This window comes from Dipodomys ordii, unplaced genomic scaffold (genome assembly GCF_000151885.1).
Source record: "Dipodomys ordii isolate 6190 unplaced genomic scaffold, Dord_2.0 Scaffold71, whole genome shotgun sequence".
Classification (NCBI taxonomy): Eukaryota; Metazoa; Chordata; class Mammalia; order Rodentia; family Heteromyidae; genus Dipodomys; species Dipodomys ordii.
The window spans coordinates 1,025,354-1,042,974 of NW_012267287.1; the positions used below are offsets into that span (position 1 = coordinate 1,025,354).

The following is a 17,621-nucleotide window of genomic DNA, read 5'->3' on the forward strand; positions in this document are numbered from 1 at the left end:
CCACCCGCGCCGCCCGCCCCTCCCCGGGACCGCCCGCTCCTCGGGGACGCCCGGGCTCCGCTGCGCCCGGAATCCAGCCCTTGCCGTACCCCACGTTCGCCTTCCTCCCCTCGGCCTTTGTGTCGGCCTGCTCATGGCTGCTCTGGGAAACAGGCTCGGGTCTGCCCGCGTTCCTGTCGCCTTTGTAATGTCCTCTTCCAGGACGCGTGTGGGTCTTGGTCCCTCGGGGCGCAGATCGTGCCTCGTCCTCAACGCTGCCACCGGGGCGACCTTGTCTGCCCGTTTGCACTAACGAGCGCTTGACCTCCAACACCTGCCACTCGCTGCTCCTCCCAGGTGGATGGCGTTAGGCAGTCTCCGACCACAGTGGCTGCTTTGTCCGTGGGGAAGGGAGCGGGTCTCTCTCCTTCCTGTAATTACTACCTGAAGGGTTACCATAACTCCATCTTACCACCTGCCATGGACATCTGGACCTCTTCTCCCACAGACAAGGCTGGTATAGTAGAAAACACTCAGAGCATAGCACTCAATTGTGCACACACACCCAGACCTTTTTGCTTTATTTGTCAGATAAGATCTTTTCACTATTGTCACAGCTACTTCTGCCTCCCAAAGAGCTTGGATTATAAAGTGTGAGCGCTATGTGCACCACAGCGGACTTGTCAAGTTGAGTCAGCAACAGCCTGCCTTTGTGCTGACTTCTTCCCCAGTAACGCCCACCCCCCACAGCCTTTTCAACCTGAATTCCCAGGGCTTCACCAAGTACCCACAGGGTTCCATTGAGCATGTCAGTGCTCTGCAGTGCATAGTGGGTGAGTGGTGCTGTGAGTGGGAAAGTGATCAGATCTGGGGACCAGCATGAGTACCTGGTGAGTGAGAATGGAGTCACTCTAGATCCTGAGCTTGCCAAGAGGGCCTGTGTAGATTCTTCCTGACATCCACTGAATACTGGGGGGTCTCCATAGCTTGCCTTCTCTCAGCTTCTCTGGGCTTCCTCCCTGCAGGCACCCTGGCCAGTCCCATTCCTCACTCAGTAGGAGGGATGCGGACTAGAATCACTGTCTTCCATTCCAATTCCATGAACGTGACCTCAGCTGCCTGCTGGGCTTTATACCATGTGGAAGGGGCCATGTGGACCCATTTGGCCCATATGTGGCTTCCTCTGGCTCTTTTGTGTTCTGACAGCCAGCATTTTTCTGCCTCCCATGGTGTAATGCAACAGTGAGTGTAAGTGTCAGATTCTCTTTCTGTCTCAGCCTAAATTCTTTTAGCTCTCGGTCCAAGAGGTTCCAATGCAGCCTGAAGCAGGACAAGCATTCTAAGGCTTTTTCTGCTTTGCCTCACAGAGGCTACTTACATGAGAAGTGAGCTTCAGTGTGCTGACCAGATGTACAGATGTTCTGTGCAAGACTAGGACATCTCTGTCACTGTGGATCAGCTCTGCTGGTGTGCTGGTGACTACGATGCCACATAATTGTCCACACACTGACAAGAGCATGTTCTGCTTTTTCCAGAATGAGTCTGCAGTTCTTCAATGACGAAAATATCGCCAGTGAAAAAAATGCAGAAAATTGTGACTTCCTGTTTTCACCACCAGAACTTACCGGAAGATCATCTGTTCTTCGTCTGTCGCAGAAAGAAAATGTGCCACCCAGGAACCAAGCAAAAGCTTCAAAGGTAAGTGTGAGCTGTAATGTCTGCCTACTCTGGAGACCTCTGACTGAGTGGCATTGTATGCTTATGAACACTTGTGTCATGGAATAGATGCTCTCTCCTTAATCTCCTCCAACAGGTGACTTTCCAGACACCTCTGCGGGACCCACAGACACACAGGATCTTAAGTCCTAGCATGTCCAGCAAACATGAGGCTCTTTTTCCTCTAGATAACAGTGTTGGGTTAGAAAACTACTGTTTCTGGACACAGAAAGACAAGTGAGTATTGGAACCACTTAACGTCTCACAACTCTACCCTTTCAGAGTCCTGGAAAGAGTGCACAGGGCTATCCCATCTGGACAGGCTTTCTCTTGATCTTCGTCTGGAGTTTATGTAGGGTCTAGTCAGTTAGTGGAGAGTTAATCATCAGCTACTTGGAATTCATTTTAGTTGCATACTTACACTGCTTTACTGTGCCCTTGCCGTCTTTGCTTCTGTAATGACAAAGTGTTGGAGTATTGTCCTCTGAGGTGACCAAGGTTGCAGTCCTGAAGGCCAGTGCTGCCCGGTTGTCACCTAGGAGGGAGGAGAGCAGCTCTGAGAAGTCTCGAGTAATGTTTTGTTTTTTTAATTGAACATTTCTAAACTAGGAGAAAAGAGCAGGGCTATGAACATAAGGTTCCCTTCATTTGAGTCACTGAAATGGCAAGCTAAGGTATGTGACATTGGCCTGTTCCAGCAATCTGAAGATCAAGTGACATTTGCACCAAACAAAGCAGTATGTACTTGCTCACTGCTCTCCAATTCCCAGCCCTGCTCTGCCCTCCTGCTGTCCAGCAGGGTTTCTTATCTGGCTGAGGCTGTGGCTTTGTCTTTTGGCCTCCCTGTGGTGTTGGTCTGAGGCACCACTGGGTTAGAGTCTGCAGCAGAATGGTTAATGTGGGGTCTGAAGGCAGCATTCGTACAGGCAGAGACTGTCCTGGCCGTGTAGCTGTAGTCTGTGGGCTAAAGAGTAAAGTAAAATAAGCTTGCCAAGATACCCACTGGGGTTTGTTGTGCCTCTGTCTGCATTGTCTCTCAGAGACTGCATGACCCACATGCCACCAGCACTGACCTGTATTCAGTAGGATTTAATCAAGAGTATGGTGTTGACTAAAAACTCTTGTTTTTCCATCTTTACCTAATGTTTTCACATGGGCTGGAATCTAATTGAAAAGTTCATAGATTCCTTAGTATTAACTCCACTTGTTTCTAAAAAGCCAACAGTTCACCACGGAAGTAGATGCCAGAGCTACCAATGGATTTCTCGAGAAAGAAGCAGTGGCCAATGCTGACCCTCCTGCAAGGGACACAAGCTCAGCTTTTGGAGAGGATGGTTCCCAGGAGCCTGGCTCAGCCCCCCTGGCTGACACAAGTTCCTCAGGCTCTTCCCAGAACCCAGGAAGTCCTAAAATCTGCACGACCTCACCCAAAATGTCTGGCAACCCTAGGCAAGCCTTCAAGGGAAATGCTAGCTCTTATTCATTAGATGAAAGCTTACTGTCTACTTCAGAGATCCTAGAAGACACCCCTGGAGAGACAGCTTTGGAACCCAAGGCAGAGACCCCTCCTGGAGCCTCCGAAGAAAGCACCCACTGTGCTGTCGCGGTCATGGCTGCTTCACCTGGCACAAGCTCTGAAGGCCTGCATGGAGGAGCACCCCCCACAGACCCAACTAGTGAGGCCCTAGCCTGTCCCGAGGCTGTGGGCACCCCTGAGCTAACAGCTCAGGCCTCGTCCCCACCCCAAGTGTGCTTATCTGGTTCTGAGAACTCAGCCCCAGCCAGCCTTCTGCCACCTATTGAGGCTACAAATCCAAGCCCTAGGGAAGAAGCCACCAGCCAACTGGATGTTCCTTCAGGGTGTAACTCCTTGAGGCTAGACTTTGACTTCTCAGATGGTACCAGCACTAAAAGCATTCCTCCTCCACCAAGGAGATTAGCCAAAAGACCTGGCCTCCAGCCTCCCGTGAGATCAGAGACTAGGCAGGAGCTAGTCCCCAAGGAGCCAGAAGAGAAACCTGGAATGAGCATGGAGGAGGACAGCCCCAGGCCTGCTTCCTGGAGCTCTACCCACATTGACTGGGACCAGCTGGATGACCCAAATTCCTGTCTGCACGGTGGTGACTCCAAATCTGGTTGCCAACAGGCCCAGCCCCCAGAAAGCCCCAAGATGACATCAGTGCATCCAGCGGTCCAGCCACTGAGCCCAGGGCCTCTGGCTCCTGAGAACTCACCGCCAAGCCAGTAAGTGGGCAGAGAACAGGGCTGTGTCCAGGACAGCCCTCCCGTGGTGTGATCCAGGGTCTGAGTCCCCCAGTGGGCAGTCTGCATTCCCTCAGCCTTTGCACATAGGACTGAGGCCGGAGGCAGATCTGCCGGCCAGCCTGGGACCGTGGGACGCAGTCTGCAGTTCCCTCAGCTATTGTGAAACGGCAAGGTGTGATGCACTCTGGGCACTGAGGAGGCTAAGACAGAGATCTCAAGTTCATAGCCAGCTTAGGCAAATAGACCCCGTCTCAAAGACGTAATACAAACTAGCACAATGCCAGGAGCCAGGAACTCACACCTGTCAGCCTAGCTACTCAGGAGGCTCAAAGCCAGACCGGGGAAGGAACGTCCGTGAGACTCTGATCTCCATTTAACCACCAGAAAACCAGAAGTGGCGCTGTGGCTCAAGTGGTAGAGCGCTAGCCTTGAGCCAAAGAGCTGAGAAACAGCGCCCAGGCCCAGAGTTCAAGCCCCACGACAAAAAAAAAAAAGCACAAGCCACCACTTGGGTGGAAACAATGTAGCTGGCACTGTGGTAAGGTAGTGCCCCAGACATGTCACCAAGTGGAGCTGGGGGCTATCATTCCAGAAGCCAAGCATAGCATGTTAGCACTAGGGTAACTGGCCTGGGCGCTGTCCCTGAGCTGCCTTTTGCTCACGGCTAGCACTCTACCACTTGAGCAACACCGCCACTTCCAGGTTTTTCTGCTTATGTGGTGCTGAGGAATCAAACCCAGGGCTTCATCTATGCTAGGCCAGCGCTCTACCACTGAGCCACATTCCCAGCCCATGTTTCATGTACTTTGACGTACCTTTGAGTGTGGCCATCTCAGGTGAAGCAGCGCGGAAGGAGATGTGTGGTAGCTTAGAAGCAGCAGATGTGGGGTTGACGCTAGCCTCTTTGACCCGATCTTTCCAGGCAGCTGCATTCAGCCCATGAAGATGGTATACCTGTGCCACGGGTGGCACCTGAGACGCCGAGCGCAGAAGGCAAGGTATGGAGCAGGGGTCTGTCTGCTGGTACACATGCACACATGTGCAGCCTTCTGCTGTCACCTCTGTTGTCCATTATGTAGAAAAGGCCACCGGCCATCTGGTGATGGGTGGGGAACACCCGTGCCTTCTTCCCTTCTCCAGGGCAACTTTCTCCTCTGGGCTTATTTTAAGGCAACTGGGTAAGGCAGCACCCTACCCAGGAGTTCTCCACTGTATATAGTTACGTTGGCCTTCCTTCTAGGAGGGAACCCTGACTTCCTCAAGCACTTTGGTTCCCACAAGCCACATGGACAGTGAGCTGATTGCCCATCCTGCCGCACCAGTACCTGGGTCTCCTCAGCAGGAGCTGAAGGATGAGAGCTTCAGAGACCCAGCTGAGGGTAAGTGAGCCTGAGGTGTCCCTGTCAGTGCCCCTGAAAACACCCATGAGCATTTGTGTTCTGTTCTTGGTTGAGCTGTTGTCAGCAGGTAATAATTCTCCAGACTGCTCTGTTACACCACTAAATGACTTAATATGAACTTCTACTCCATCAAAAGATGAATAACTTAGGAGCTGGTAATCTTAGCTACTCAGTAAGCTGAGATCTGAGGATCGTGGTTCAGAGCCAGCCCGGGCAGGGAAAAATCCATGAGACTCTTCAATTAACCACCAGAAAACTGGAAGTGGTGCTGTGGCTCAAGTGGTAGAGTGCTCTCCTTGAGCTGAAGAGCTGTGGGACAGCCCAGGCCCAGAGTTCTAGCCCCACAACCAACAGAGAGAGAGGAATAACTTTGGTAGAACAGAACTGCTGCCTTTACTGCAGAGAAGATGGGAAAGTGTAGACGCCCTTAGGAAAACCAGGCAAAAGATGTGGGTAGGAGATGCAAATACAAGCAAAGGCAGAGTAAACAACAAGGTGCCGCCAGTACCAGAGAAATACTGTGATAATGTGAGCTCATTGAGAACTGAGTTAAACTGAGTTAAAGGATATTAAGTGACTTGATAAGCTCTCAATTTTGGTTACTTACATATCTAATCGACTTTGTGTGTGTGTGTATGTGTGTGTGTGTGTGTGCGCACGCACGCACATATGTACCGGTACGGAGGACCTAAGCACTGTCCCTTGGGTTTTTTGCTCAAGACTAGTGCTCTACCACTTGAGCCACAGCTCTACTTCCAACATCTTGGTGGTCAATTGGAGATAAGAGTCTCACAGACTTTCCTGTCCAGGCTGGCTTTAGATCGTGATCCTCAGATCTCAGCCTCCTGAGTAGCTAGGATTACAGGTGTGAGCCACCAGAGCCCAACTCACTTGACGTTTTCACACATGACTGAGTCAAAACTCCACTTCTGGGCTGGGAATGTGGCTAGTGGTAGAGTGCTTACCTAGCATTCACAAAGCCCCAGGTTCCATTCCTCAGTACCACATAAACAGAAAAAGCTGATCGCCAGGCACCGGTGGCTCACGCCTATAATCCTAGCTACTCAGGAGGCTGAGATCTGAGGATTGCGGTTCAAAGCCAGCCCGGGCAGGAAAGTCTGTGAGACTCTTTATCTCCAATAGAGCACTAGAAAACCGGAAGTGGCACTGTGGCTCAAGCGGTAGAGCACTCACCTTGAGCTGTAGAGCACAAGGACAGCACCCAAGCCCACAGTTCAAGCCCCACGACCAACCAACAAATAAAACAGAAAAGGCTGGAAATGGCCCCGTGGCTCTAGTGGTAGAGTGCTAGCTTTGAGCAAAAGAAGCTTAGGGACAGTGCCCAGGCCCTGAGTTCAAGCCCCATGACTGGAGGGGAAAAAAACTCCACTTCTAGCCTTTCTCTGATTATTGGAGATAAAAAGTCTTTGAGATTAGTCTGCCTGGACTAGCTTTAAACTGCAATTCTCAGATCTCAGCCTCCTGAATAGGATTATAAGGACAAGCTACTGGTGCTATCTCTTTGTATTTACTTATTTATTTTTGATCTAATTATCTCTTTGTAGCCCTGACTGGGCCTTGAGCTTAACAATCTTTGAGTATCTTTGTGATCTTTTTTTTTTTTAATTGTGAAAATACAGTACAGAGGGGTTATAATTACGTGGACAAGATAATGAGTACATTTCTTATCATGCATTGTAGCCTCCTCCTTTGTTTCCCCTTCTCATCCCTTCCCATCCTCTCCCCACCCTGAGTTTGTGATCTTTGAATATCTTTTTTTTTGGGGGGGTCCGGTCGTGGGGCCTGAACTCTGGGCCTGGGCACTGTCCCTCAGCTCTTCAGCTCAAGGCTAGCGCTCTACCACTTGAGCCACAGCGCCACTTCCGGCTTTTTTCTTTTTGCTTATGTGGTGCTGAGGAATCGAACCCAGGGCCTCGAGCATGCAAGGCAAGTGCTCTACCACTGAGCCACCTTCCCAGCCCCAGGAATTTTTTTTTTTAAAGCATTTACTTGGGAACTAGTAGCTCTCACCTGATCATGGCTCAAAGCCAGCAGCTTGACCAGAGAGAATCTAAGAACAAGTGAGTTTTGAACAGAGCCAAGAGACTTTATCTTCAATAAATGAGCAAAAGAAGCTAGAACTAGGGGCTGGGAAGGTGGCTCAGTGGTAGAGTCCTTGTTTTGCATGCATGAGGCCCTGGGTTTGATTCTTCCACACCACATAAGCAGAAAACGCCAGAAGTGGTGCTGTGGCTCAAGTGGTAGAGCGCTCGCCTTGAGTTGAAGAGCTGAGACACAGCGCCCAGGCCCAGAGTTCAGATCCCACGACCGGACCCAAAAAAAAAAAAAGACAAAGGTGGTAGGAGAATGAGGCCAAGTCAGAGCCGTGCTACTCAGTTAGTGAAGGAGAGCGGTCACTCCTGTGTGCAGCTGGGGGCCGGCCAGAGCCCCACAAGGGCTGGGATCGCCCTGCACATATTTCAAAGAGCTGAGCGTGCGGGGAGCGCTGGTGTGTATCTGCCGGTGCCCAGTTCAGAGCCGTGCTACTCAGTTAATGAAGGAGAGCGGTCACTCCTGTGTGTGCAGCTGGGGGCCGGGCCAGAGCCCCACAAGGGCTGGGATCTCCCTGCATGTATTTCAAAGAGCTGAGCGTGCGGGGAGCGCTGGTGTGTATCTGTCGGTGCCCAGGGCACAGAGGAGGTGACCGCAGCTGTGACTCTCCCCATTTCAGTTCTAGGCACCTGTGCCGAGGTGGATTATCTGGAGCAGTTTGGAACTAACTCGGTAGGTACCCAGCAACCTCACACCTATGTATCCCATTCCTGGTCCAGGCCCTAGTGCGCTCAGCAGCCCTGGGGCTTGACAGCTAGAGTACCCGCAGAGCCGCTGTTGGGAATGATTTGGGTTTCTCAGATACCCCTTCCCGCAGCTTGTCTCATGGCATCCTGTGATCCTCCCGGAGTCCTGACCCAGGGTTTCTCAGATAGCCCTTCCCGCAGCTTGTCTCATGGCACCCTGTGATCCTCCCGGAGTCCTGACCCAGGCGCCTGCCCTGAGCAGCACGAGTAGGCACCCTGGTGCCAGCAGCACAATGCACTGTGGCTTCCCAGGGCCCTTGTCCCAACAAGATCACCCAGCTTCTGGAACAGCAGTGATCCCTGCCAACCCCCAGCCCTTCATCCCAAGCGTAACTGCCCCTCCCCTGTCCCCTACCCTTTACCCTTAGTTTAAGGAGTCAGCTTGGAGGAAACAGTCTTTGTACCTGAAGTTTGACCCACTCCTGAAAGACAGCCCTCTTCGGCCAGTGTCCGTGGTCCCAGAAATAAACAGGTATGTCCCCTCCTCTGTGAAACTACTGGCTCGAGCAAGGAAGTCAGGTGGCTGTTAGCTGGTGCCCTGATTGGCCAGGGGCTGGTCTAAACTAGAAATAAACCACTGTGGCGAGTGAGCAGGACAGAACAGGCTGTGGAGCTGCCGTGTAACAGGCAACTGGCCCTCCGGTAAAAAGAGACCCTGGTGCTTGACATGCACACCAGCCTGGGCGGGCAACACCTCCGCATGCACAGCCGACGTCTGCACACTAACTGGCCGGGTGTACGCAGTGGTTTGTTTTCATAAGTAAAACTGCCCATCACTATGCCTGATCCTTCACAAATTGTCTGTGGTAAGCTGACTTCAAAGACAGAGCCTGACAGTGTCAGGGTTCGATGTGAGAAGCAAGGCTGGCCCTGCCCTGGAAGGAAAGGGGTGTGTTTCTGTAATATGAGACAGTGCATGCTAAGTAAGCATGGTGTCAAACCCCCAAAGCCAAGGAAGGCATGGTGTGGGCCCCCACTGAGGTCTCAGCTGTGCAGAGCGCGCCTCACAGCGGCCCAGTCCACCCTGGCAGCGAAGCATCAGGCGTGGCTCAGGCTGATGGCAGGAAGGAGGGAGGTGGGGGCTGGGGCCCGTGGAGGCATCAGGCCTGACATACCATTCTGCATTTTCTGTTTCCAGCCACTATGGGATATAGTAGTGCATGTCTGTAATCACAGCCCTCAGGAAGCTGAGGCAGGAGAATTACGGGTTTGTGGCCAATGTGGGTTACATGGCAAGACCTTTTCAAATAGATATAAATCCAGACACAGGCCTTGTTAAGACTGGGTGCCTCTGCCCCTGTGCCCTGCTCCCTGCAAGTGCATGAGGTGAGCCAGCTGCTGTCTATCTTCAGCCCGCAGGATGCAGACAGGCCCGCCTCCAGAAACCTACTGGAAGCCAAGCTTGTGGAGTTGGACTTTTTGGGCGCTCTGGATGTTCCTGTAAGCACTTCAACCTCTTCGGAGCAATCCTTGTGTGGCCGAGGGCGGGAGCGGTGGTCTTGAGGGCCGGTTGTTTCACCCCAGCAGGCGCCTGGCCCGTCCCCTCGTGTCCTTGGGCTTGGAGAGCCGTCCACTGGGCCCATCGTGGAGGTGCTGCAGTACAGCCAGAGGGACCTGGACGCGGCGGTGAGGACGCGGGCTGCCTGGGGGCAGTAAGAAGTAGGCCCCAGGAAGTGGCGCTGTGGCTCAAGCGGTAGAATGCCTGCCTTGAGCTGAAGAGCTGAGGGACAGCGCCCAGGCCCAGAGTTCAAGCCCCTTAACCACACACACAAAAAAAGGTCCCAATGGTCTAAGCACAGCCTTGGTGTGGCATCCCTCCCCACAGCCCAGTCATCGCTTGGCAGCTCTGCACATGCCAGCTGGCAGCCCAGATTCAGCCATCCATCCCATGGGGAAATGGCGGCAGTGTGGGTCTCTGGGGGAATCTCATGGGTGGCCAGTGGCTTGAGATGGTGCTTGGAGCTACAAGCCTGAGGACGCTCTGTTACCTGCCCACGCTGTCTCCAGAATCCAGGTCTCCACAGTGCTCAGGTGTGAAGCCCCACGCTGCACCCCGTCCTCTTTAGTCCCCGTGGCCCCGCCTGTTTTAAGAGGCTCCAGAGCCCTTCTCAGGGACGTGCACACTGATGGAGCAGGGGAGCATCTGCTCTCAAACAGCCAATTGTGGCCCCAACGGTGTGTTCCCTCCAGGGCCTGTGACGTGACGCGCCCCGTCGTTCCAGGGTACCTGTAGGAACGTCTGCACCCATCCCACCCCTGTCTTAGGACCCCATGATATTACAGGACAAGCCCAGAAGTCCACACGAGTCCTCTGTACTTCAAGTCTGGCTTTCCCTCCGTTGCCGGCCTTCTGCCAACTGGAGGCCCTCACTTGACCTGTGTCTCTGACAGGAAGACCCTCCGGGGTACTCTCGTCGGAGGCCCTGAGGCTTCCGTGACGGGGGGCCCACATGAGCACAGCCCCGGCCCCATCTCCTGGTGACACTGGGCCGGCGGGGCTGGCAGTGCTGACAGGCATATGCTTTGGCAGGTGAGTGCGATTCAGCAGGAGAACCTGGAGCTGAAAAGCAAGTGTGAGGAGCTCCACGTGAAGTACCTGGAGATGGGGTAAGGCTGCTGCGCAGCAACCCTGGCCCAGGCCTGTCCCGGTGACCAGCCACAGACCCTCACCAGCCCTCTCCCCACAGGAAGATCGTGGACGGGTTTGAAGCGATCGTGCACCACTCAATGGGTAAAACACCAGCTACTTCTTCCTGTGTCCTCAGGTGTGGTCAGCCCTGCCCTAGCTGGGCCCCTGCTGTGTTACGCCTCCCACGGTCCCCTTACAGAGGGACCACTGAGGGTGGGATGGGGTTAGGTGGGCCACCCATGTGGCTGGAACTCACCTGGACCCCAAGCTGACAGGACCATGGGAGAACACAGACCAAGGGGCCTTTGCTCCGCCATGCCCTGCCCACACGAGAAGGCCCTGTCCAGGGGCCTCTGCAGGAACGCAGGGGCCCGGCCCGTGGAGGTGTCCCCATGAGGGTCCAGGCTAGGTCGAGCAGAGACAAAGCAGGTGACACCTGGCCTGTCTCACTGGGGTGTCCTGCCCCTGCCCTCTCTGCGCTCCCTGTGGGGCAGACATGGAAGGGCACACGGAAAGGGAGGCTTGTCACCTGGAGGGGGTCACGTCTTGAGAGTCCTATTCCAAGCCACCTGCCTCTCCTGCTGCCCCTCCCGGCCCTTGTTTTCTGGGCTGTTTCTGGCACCTTGCATGGCAGCTGCTCCTAATCCCACATGGTGCCTCTCTTTAAGAGGAGACCCAGAAACAGAAAGAACTTGCCCAAGACAAAATCCAGAAGGTTCTTAAGGAGAGAGACCAACTTACTGCAGACCTGAACTCCATGGAGAAGTCATTCTCCGACCTCTTCAAGCGATTTGAGAAGCAGAAGGAGGTGATTGAAGGCTACCGCAAGGTGCGTGGTGCGCTGTGCTGTGCCCCGGTGTTGCCGCACCGGGCCGTGTCCCCTCTGTGCGGTCTCCCACTCCCCGACCCCAGGTGGCCCCGTACCCCATCGACTCTGGAAAGGGGAGAGCAGGCTGAAGGGTAGAACCCCGCAGAGGAGCCAGGGCTGCGGCTGCTTGGCAAAGCACTTGTCTGGCACGCGTATGGCTCTGAATTTGATCCCCAGAGGCACAAAAAAACCCTCAGCGAGGACTCGTGTCATGAGGAGCACAGTGTGCACACAGCCAGTGATGACCAGCCGGGGGGGAGGGGGGGTATCAGTGCCAGTCTGGGGTTGAACTCGGGGCCTGGGCATTATCCCTGAGCCTCTTTGTGTTCAAGGCTAATGCTCTACCACGTGAGCCATGGCTCCATCCCCAGCTTTTTGGTAAGTAACTGGAGCTGAGGGTCTGGTGGACTTTCCTGCCTGGGCTGACTTCGAACCATGACCTTCAGATCTCAGCCTCCTTAAGTAGCTAAGATTCCAGCACCAAGCAGCACTGAGCCTTTTGTGGACATGGGGTGTTTGCGGAGTGCATTGTGGGAGGAAGGCCACAGGAGCGCGTGGCGTAGGCTGGATGCCCCACCGCCCCCCAGACAACATTGCAGCCTGCACCTCGGCTCAGTGCCCAAGTGGTCTGATACAACGGCACACCACCAACCGTTGTGTGTGCTCCCTCCTAAAGAATGAAGACTCCCTAAAGAAGTGTGTGGAAGAGTACATAGCGAGGATTGAGAAGGAGGGCCAGCGGTACCAGGTGCTAAAGGTCCACGCAGAGGAGAAGCTCAAACTGTGAGTGCGGGCACAGACCCCAGACTGCAGGAGGGAGGGAGGGAGAGAGGGATGCCTCTGAACTGAGCCCACCTTTGTCTCCGCCCCCACCCCCTGCAGAGCAAATGAGGAGATCACTCAGGTCCGAAGCAAGGCCCAAGCAGAGGCCTTGGCCTTCCAAGCCAGCCTGAGGAAGGCACAGATGCAGATTCAGTCTCTGGAGAAGACTGTGGAGCAGAAGGTGGGGCACAGGACCCGCCGGCCTTGGGATAGAAGGGCTCCCCCTGATCATCTTCAGACACAGTGCCCCTTTTTCCCTTCAGACTAAAGAAAACGAGGAACTATCCAAGATCTGTGATGACCTCATCTCCAAGATGGAAAAGATCTGAGCACAGCCAGCCCTCCCGTCTCTCCGTCCACCTGTCCAGTCTTCTCTCATCTCCAAGAGGGTCAAGATCTGAGCTCAGACAGCCCTCTCCTGTCTGTCCATCCATCTGTCCATTCTCCTGTCTCATCTCCAAGATGGACAAGGTCTGACCACAGTCTGCCTTCCCCTCTGTCCACTTGTCTGTTCTACGTCTGTCTGACTTGTCTTAGTTTTGAGTTCTTGTTACCTCAACTTACTTTTAAACTAGATTGATTTTTAAAAGAAGTCTAAATAAAGTTTCTCTACATTCAAACTGAACTCACCACCTGGTCTTGTTTTGTTTAGTTCCTTTTTATCTCCCTGGGGCGATGCTGGGCTGCAGCCCTGCCACCCCTGCCTAGCTGTGCCGCCATGACCAGCTAACATTTGCTTTTTTGTTGTTTGGCAGTACTGGGGTTTGAACTTGGCCTTGTACTTAGCTTGCTTGCCTGGCTGGTTTTCTGTCACTTGAGACACTTCCAGCCTAGCTCTTTGCTGTTTTGGAGATGGAGTCTGGACTTTTTGCCTAGGCTGACTTCAAACCATGGTCCCCTAGATCTCAGCCTCTTGGATAACTAGGATTGCAGGTGTGAGCCACCAGCAGCTTGCTGGTGTTGTTTTTGTTTTGTTTTTGTTTTTTACTATTAAAATAATTTAATAATCTTTGTTTTAGTCTTGTTTTCAAAAGAACTTTTACATCAGTACATCTTCACAATCCTACCCTTGTGTTTTAGTATTAACTAGAGTTGGAACTATGAAGGTAAATGCTAATATAGCCTGATATATATAATTCTTGCATTTTATTTCAATAATACCACCATAATTTCCAAATAATTACCTATTCAGTACTCTGAAAGTAAAACAGCCACAGATATTGAAGTCGTCAAAAAAAAGCTCTTAGTCCTCAGTGACTCTTCTCCACTTGGAATATCTAAAATAATAAGTGTTTACGTTGAAGGAAATAAACAGCCAAATATTTTGGAGATAGCAAAATATGTAGCTAGATGTTCTGGCCTGACCTAAACAATCTGGAGCATAAATTCTTTAAAACTTTTTCAGATTCATTGCTAAAAGTATGAAGGGTTACTAATCAAAAAGGAAACTATAGAATTAAGCTGGACCATCAAACTCATGCATATATAAAGTATAAAGCAGGGGCTGGGAAGGTTGCTCAGTGGTACAGCGCTTGCCTTGCATGCTTGAGGCCCTGGGTTTGATTCCTCAGCACCACATAAACAAAAAGAAAAAAGCTGGAAGTGGCGCTGTGACTCAAGTGGTAGAGCGCTAGCCTTGAGCTGAAGAGCTGAGGGACAGCGCCCAGGCCCATGACCGGACCCCCCCCCCAAAAAAAAAAGTATAAAGCAGTTTCTTTTAATACTGTCAGTGTGTTATTAAACAGTCACATATTCTTCATAGGCATGTATGGTACAAGCTTAACCTATTTTAAGTGGGATAAATTAGAGAAAAAGAAAAGCAGAGCCATTTAACAATAGAAGCTTCAATTTACACGATTGTAGAATATTTCTCTTCAGAGAAGGCAGGATAGGGCTGGGAAGGTAGCTCAATGGTAGAGCGCTTGCCTTGCATGCCCTGAGGCCCTGGGTTCAATTCCTCAGCACCACATAAGAAAAAAGCCGGAAGTGGCGCTGTGGCTCAAGTGGTAGAGCACTAGCATTGCGCTAAAGAGCTGAGGGACAGCGCCCAGGCCCAGAGTTCAGGCCCCACAACCAGACCCAAAAAAAAAAAAAAAAACAGAGGGCAGGATAAATGATTTTTCAAAAATCACAAATTTGAAGCAGGTCTTGGTTGCTACTTCAGTTATAGCCTGGAGGTGGCAATTTTTCCCCTTCCTTTGCTTCAAAAAAAGTATAAGACCCAGGACCAACACACACAAATATATTTATTTACCTTAAAAAAAAAAGTATAAGAAAGAGTGATGAGATCAACGTTCACCATTCTTGGATCTTCAGCAAATTCCGGATCAATGTACTTCTTGGGGATTAGGCCTTTGTTCTTCAAAACAGAAGCACTGAATTTTATTGAAATACTGCCCAGCTTCAAATGGTACAACATTGTATGTAGAAATTCCAATTATTGGTTTGTCGGTAGGATTCTTAGCTTTGTAAAATGCTAGTGCAGTCTCTCCTGGTACCACATATATTTCTGCTTGCTGAGGTCTGAAGTTCCACTGGCAACTGGCATGCACGTCTGCATTGAAGATCACCTTAATGATCCAGTCCTTAACAGGCACCATGTTTTCAATCTGGTCTGATGCATGCCCTGCTACTGCTGATCCACCAAGTCCTGTAGTCTGGCAGTAGAGCCGATAAAGGGGCGCGTACGAGGCCCCCAGCATGCCCACGGCGGCCGCGGCCACGTAGGTGAGCAGCGTCCGGTTCCGCCGCTGCCATTCGTCCTCCTGCGCCCGGGCGAAGTGGTTCCGGGCCCGGGCGCCCCCATGTCCCGAGCCGCCTCCCAGCCTTCCCCTCACCTCCGGCCTCTGTCCACCTGGGCCTAAGGAAAGGTCCTACCCGCCCGGCCGACCCAGCTGCAGGGGGGCACCGGCGCCAGCCACCGCACAGGGCGCGGCCTTGCTGGTGTTTTTGTTATGTTCGGTAGAGTTTGAACTCTACCACTTGAGCCACACCTCTACTTCTGGCCATGTTTATTCTGGTGCTGGGGCATGAGCTTGGCTTTTGTGTTCAAGGCCCACTCTCTACCACTTGAGCCACAGCTACACTTGCAGTTTTTTTGGATGGGTTTTTGGGTAGTTTTTAATCCTTTTATTTCTTGTGCTTGCAAGAGGCTAAGATGATAACTTTTATACACTTAAGTTGCTCCCTATTTATGCAACTTTGAATTTTATCTTTGTGGAACTTGGAATTGAAAAACTGGGTCTGGCCAAGTACTGGTGATTCACACCTTTATTCCTAACTACTCAGGAGACTGAGATATGAGGATCTTGGTTCAAAGCTGGCCCAGGGCAGAAAAGGCCCTTATCTCCAATTAACCATCAGAAAACCAGAAGTGGTACTGTGACTCAGGTGGTCAGGCACCTAGAGCCTTGAGCACAGGGACAAACTCCATCACCAACAAAAAATAAACTGGGCCGGGCGCTGGTGGCTCACGCCTGTAATCCTAGCTACTCAGGAGGCTGAGATCTGAGGATCGCGGTTCAAAGCCAGCCCGGGCAGGAAAGACCGTGAGACTCCTATCTCCAATAAACCAGCAGAAAACCGGAAGTGGCGCTGTAGCTCAAGTGGTAGAGCGCTCGCCTTGAGCTGAAGAGTTGAGGGACAGCGCCCAGGCCCAGAGTTCAAGCCCCACGACCAACAAAAAAATAAATAAATAAAAATAAATAAATAAATAAATAAATAAACTGGGTCTGTTGGTCTAATTGGTTGCAATAGTAGGACCTATATATACATAACAAATCATTCTGACAGGTTTAATAACTACATGTAGAGACTAATACAGGCAAAGCTTTGTAAAATGGACAAAATGAAACCATATAGAGAAGCATGTGAAAATTAAAGACAGAGGGATGAAGGCGCCACGCCCTGGTGGCTCACACCTGTGGTCCTAGCTCCTTGGGAGGCTGGGCATGGGAAGGCGGCAGTTGGGAGGCTGGGCATGGGAAGGCAGCAGTTGGAGGCTGGGCATGGGAAGGCGGCAGCTGGAGGCTGGGCATGGGAAGGCGGCAGTTGGGAGGCTGGGCATGGGAAGGCAGCAGTTGGAGGCTAACCTGGTTTTCAAGGCCCTTCTCAACCCACAGCTGAATACAGTGGTAAACTTAATAACGTGGGAGACTGAGACTGGGAAGAGTACAGTTCAAGGCTTGTCTGGGCAAAAAAGTCCATGGGGCGGAAAGACAAACATGGTGTCCTGTGCCTCTCAGCAACAACAGGAAGCCCAAAATAGAGTCTATCAAAAATAACCAGCACGGAGAAGGGCTGGAAGTCTGATATGGTTCAGGTAGGGGGCCTGCTTAGCAAGCATGAGGCCCTATGCTCAAAACCCACAAGAAAAAAAAAAAACAAACAAGAAGGCCTTTTCTGTACTGTAGTTCATGTCCCCTGAAACAGACTCACTGGCCAAGTGTGGCAGCAGGGGCTCAGACCCGAGCATCGGCGCGCACACACAACCCTTAGTGTCTAAGATTAATTTTGAAGTTTGTCTCACTAGCTCCTTTGTATGTGGGTGGGGATTATATGTAGTAAGACACCCACGACATTCAGAGATAAAAGGTTATTTTAAAGGAACTGCTTGCTTCCATGTTAAAAGTTAATTTTTATTAGCTGGGCACTGGTGGCTTACACTGCAATCCTAGATACTCAAGAGGCTGAGATCTGAGGAGCACAGTTTGAAGCCAGCCCCGGTAGGAAAGTTTATGAAGATTTTATTAAACTGAGTATCACAATATATATTGTTCCTTGCACTACCACTTCCAGCTTTCTGATGGTTAATTGAAGATAAGAGTCTCACAGTCTCCTTCCCAGGCTGGCTTTGAACCATGATCCTCAGATCTCAGCCTCCTGAGTAGGATTACAGGTGTGAGCCACCAGCACTGGGCTTTTTGCTGGTTAGCTGGAGATAAGAATCTCAGATTTGTCTGCCACAATCCTCAAATCTGAACCTCCTGAGTAGGCAGGAGGTGCCCAGCCCTTGTTTGCTTCAGTTATGTCTTTCTGATTCTTGGACCACAATTCTGCCTATGACTCCCACATAGCCGAGATCA

General features: G+C 51.8%; 3 protein-coding genes across 5 annotated transcripts in view; 1 reads left to right on the forward strand and 2 right to left on the reverse strand.

The window, feature by feature from the left end:
- Tmem129 (transmembrane protein 129, E3 ubiquitin protein ligase) overlaps nt 1-1,131 on the reverse strand; it is a 6,320-nt gene extending 5,189 nt beyond the window's left edge. Inside the window, exons 1-2 of the mRNA XM_013023870.1 lie at nt 1,031-1,131; nt 90-329 (exon numbers count right to left, since the gene is read on the reverse strand). Of these exons, the coding sequence (XP_012879324.1) occupies nt 90-329; nt 1,031-1,131 (341 nt within the window). The remainder of the gene's footprint in view (nt 1-89; nt 330-1,030) is intronic.
- A 234-nt stretch (nt 1,132-1,365) lies between these two features.
- On the forward strand, nt 1,366-13,162 carry Tacc3 (transforming, acidic coiled-coil containing protein 3). Of its 3 annotated transcripts, none has more exons than XM_013023923.1 (15): nt 1,366-1,677; nt 1,793-1,932; nt 2,914-3,939; nt 4,883-4,958; nt 5,201-5,339; nt 8,092-8,144; nt 8,587-8,690; nt 9,571-9,658; nt 9,743-9,844; nt 10,749-10,825; nt 10,906-10,949; nt 11,516-11,676; nt 12,392-12,498; nt 12,598-12,718; nt 12,801-13,162. In XM_013023923.1, exons 1-15 carry the CDS (start codon nt 1,516-1,518, stop codon nt 12,864-12,866), a joined length of 2,466 nt encoding a protein of 821 aa, XP_012879377.1. In that variant the 5' UTR covers nt 1,366-1,515; the 3' UTR covers nt 12,867-13,162. The 3 variants fall into 3 exon arrangements, with proteins under 3 accessions (XP_012879377.1, XP_012879378.1, XP_012879379.1); XM_013023924.1 differs by having other exon boundaries at nt 9,746-9,844; XM_013023925.1 differs by lacking the exon at nt 9,743-9,844.
- Nucleotides 13,163-14,238: 1,076 nt separating this feature from the next.
- LOC105991260 (cytochrome c oxidase assembly protein COX11, mitochondrial-like) lies at nt 14,239-17,011 on the reverse strand. The gene is given in 5 exon segments (XM_013023871.1): nt 14,239-14,424; nt 14,646-14,758; nt 14,814-14,873; nt 14,875-15,391; nt 16,975-17,011. Coding segments are annotated over 4 exon segments (675 nt in total). The 3' UTR covers nt 14,239-14,424; nt 14,646-14,697.
- Nucleotides 17,012-17,621: the final 610 nt, after the last annotated feature.

Bases quoted from the DNA above. Each gene is read 5' to 3' on its own strand.
- Tacc3 (XM_013023923.1), top strand. From the start codon at position 1,516: ATGAGTCTGCAGTTCTTCAATGACGAAAATATCGCCAGTGAAAAAAAT. The intron at 1,678-1,792 runs GTAAGTGTGAGC...CTCCTCCAACAG, and splicing joins ACCAAGCAAAAGCTTCAAAG to GTGACTTTCCAGACACCTCT. The intron at 12,499-12,597 runs GTGAGTGCGGGC...CACCCCCTGCAG, and splicing joins GCAGAGGAGAAGCTCAAACT to AGCAAATGAGGAGATCACTC.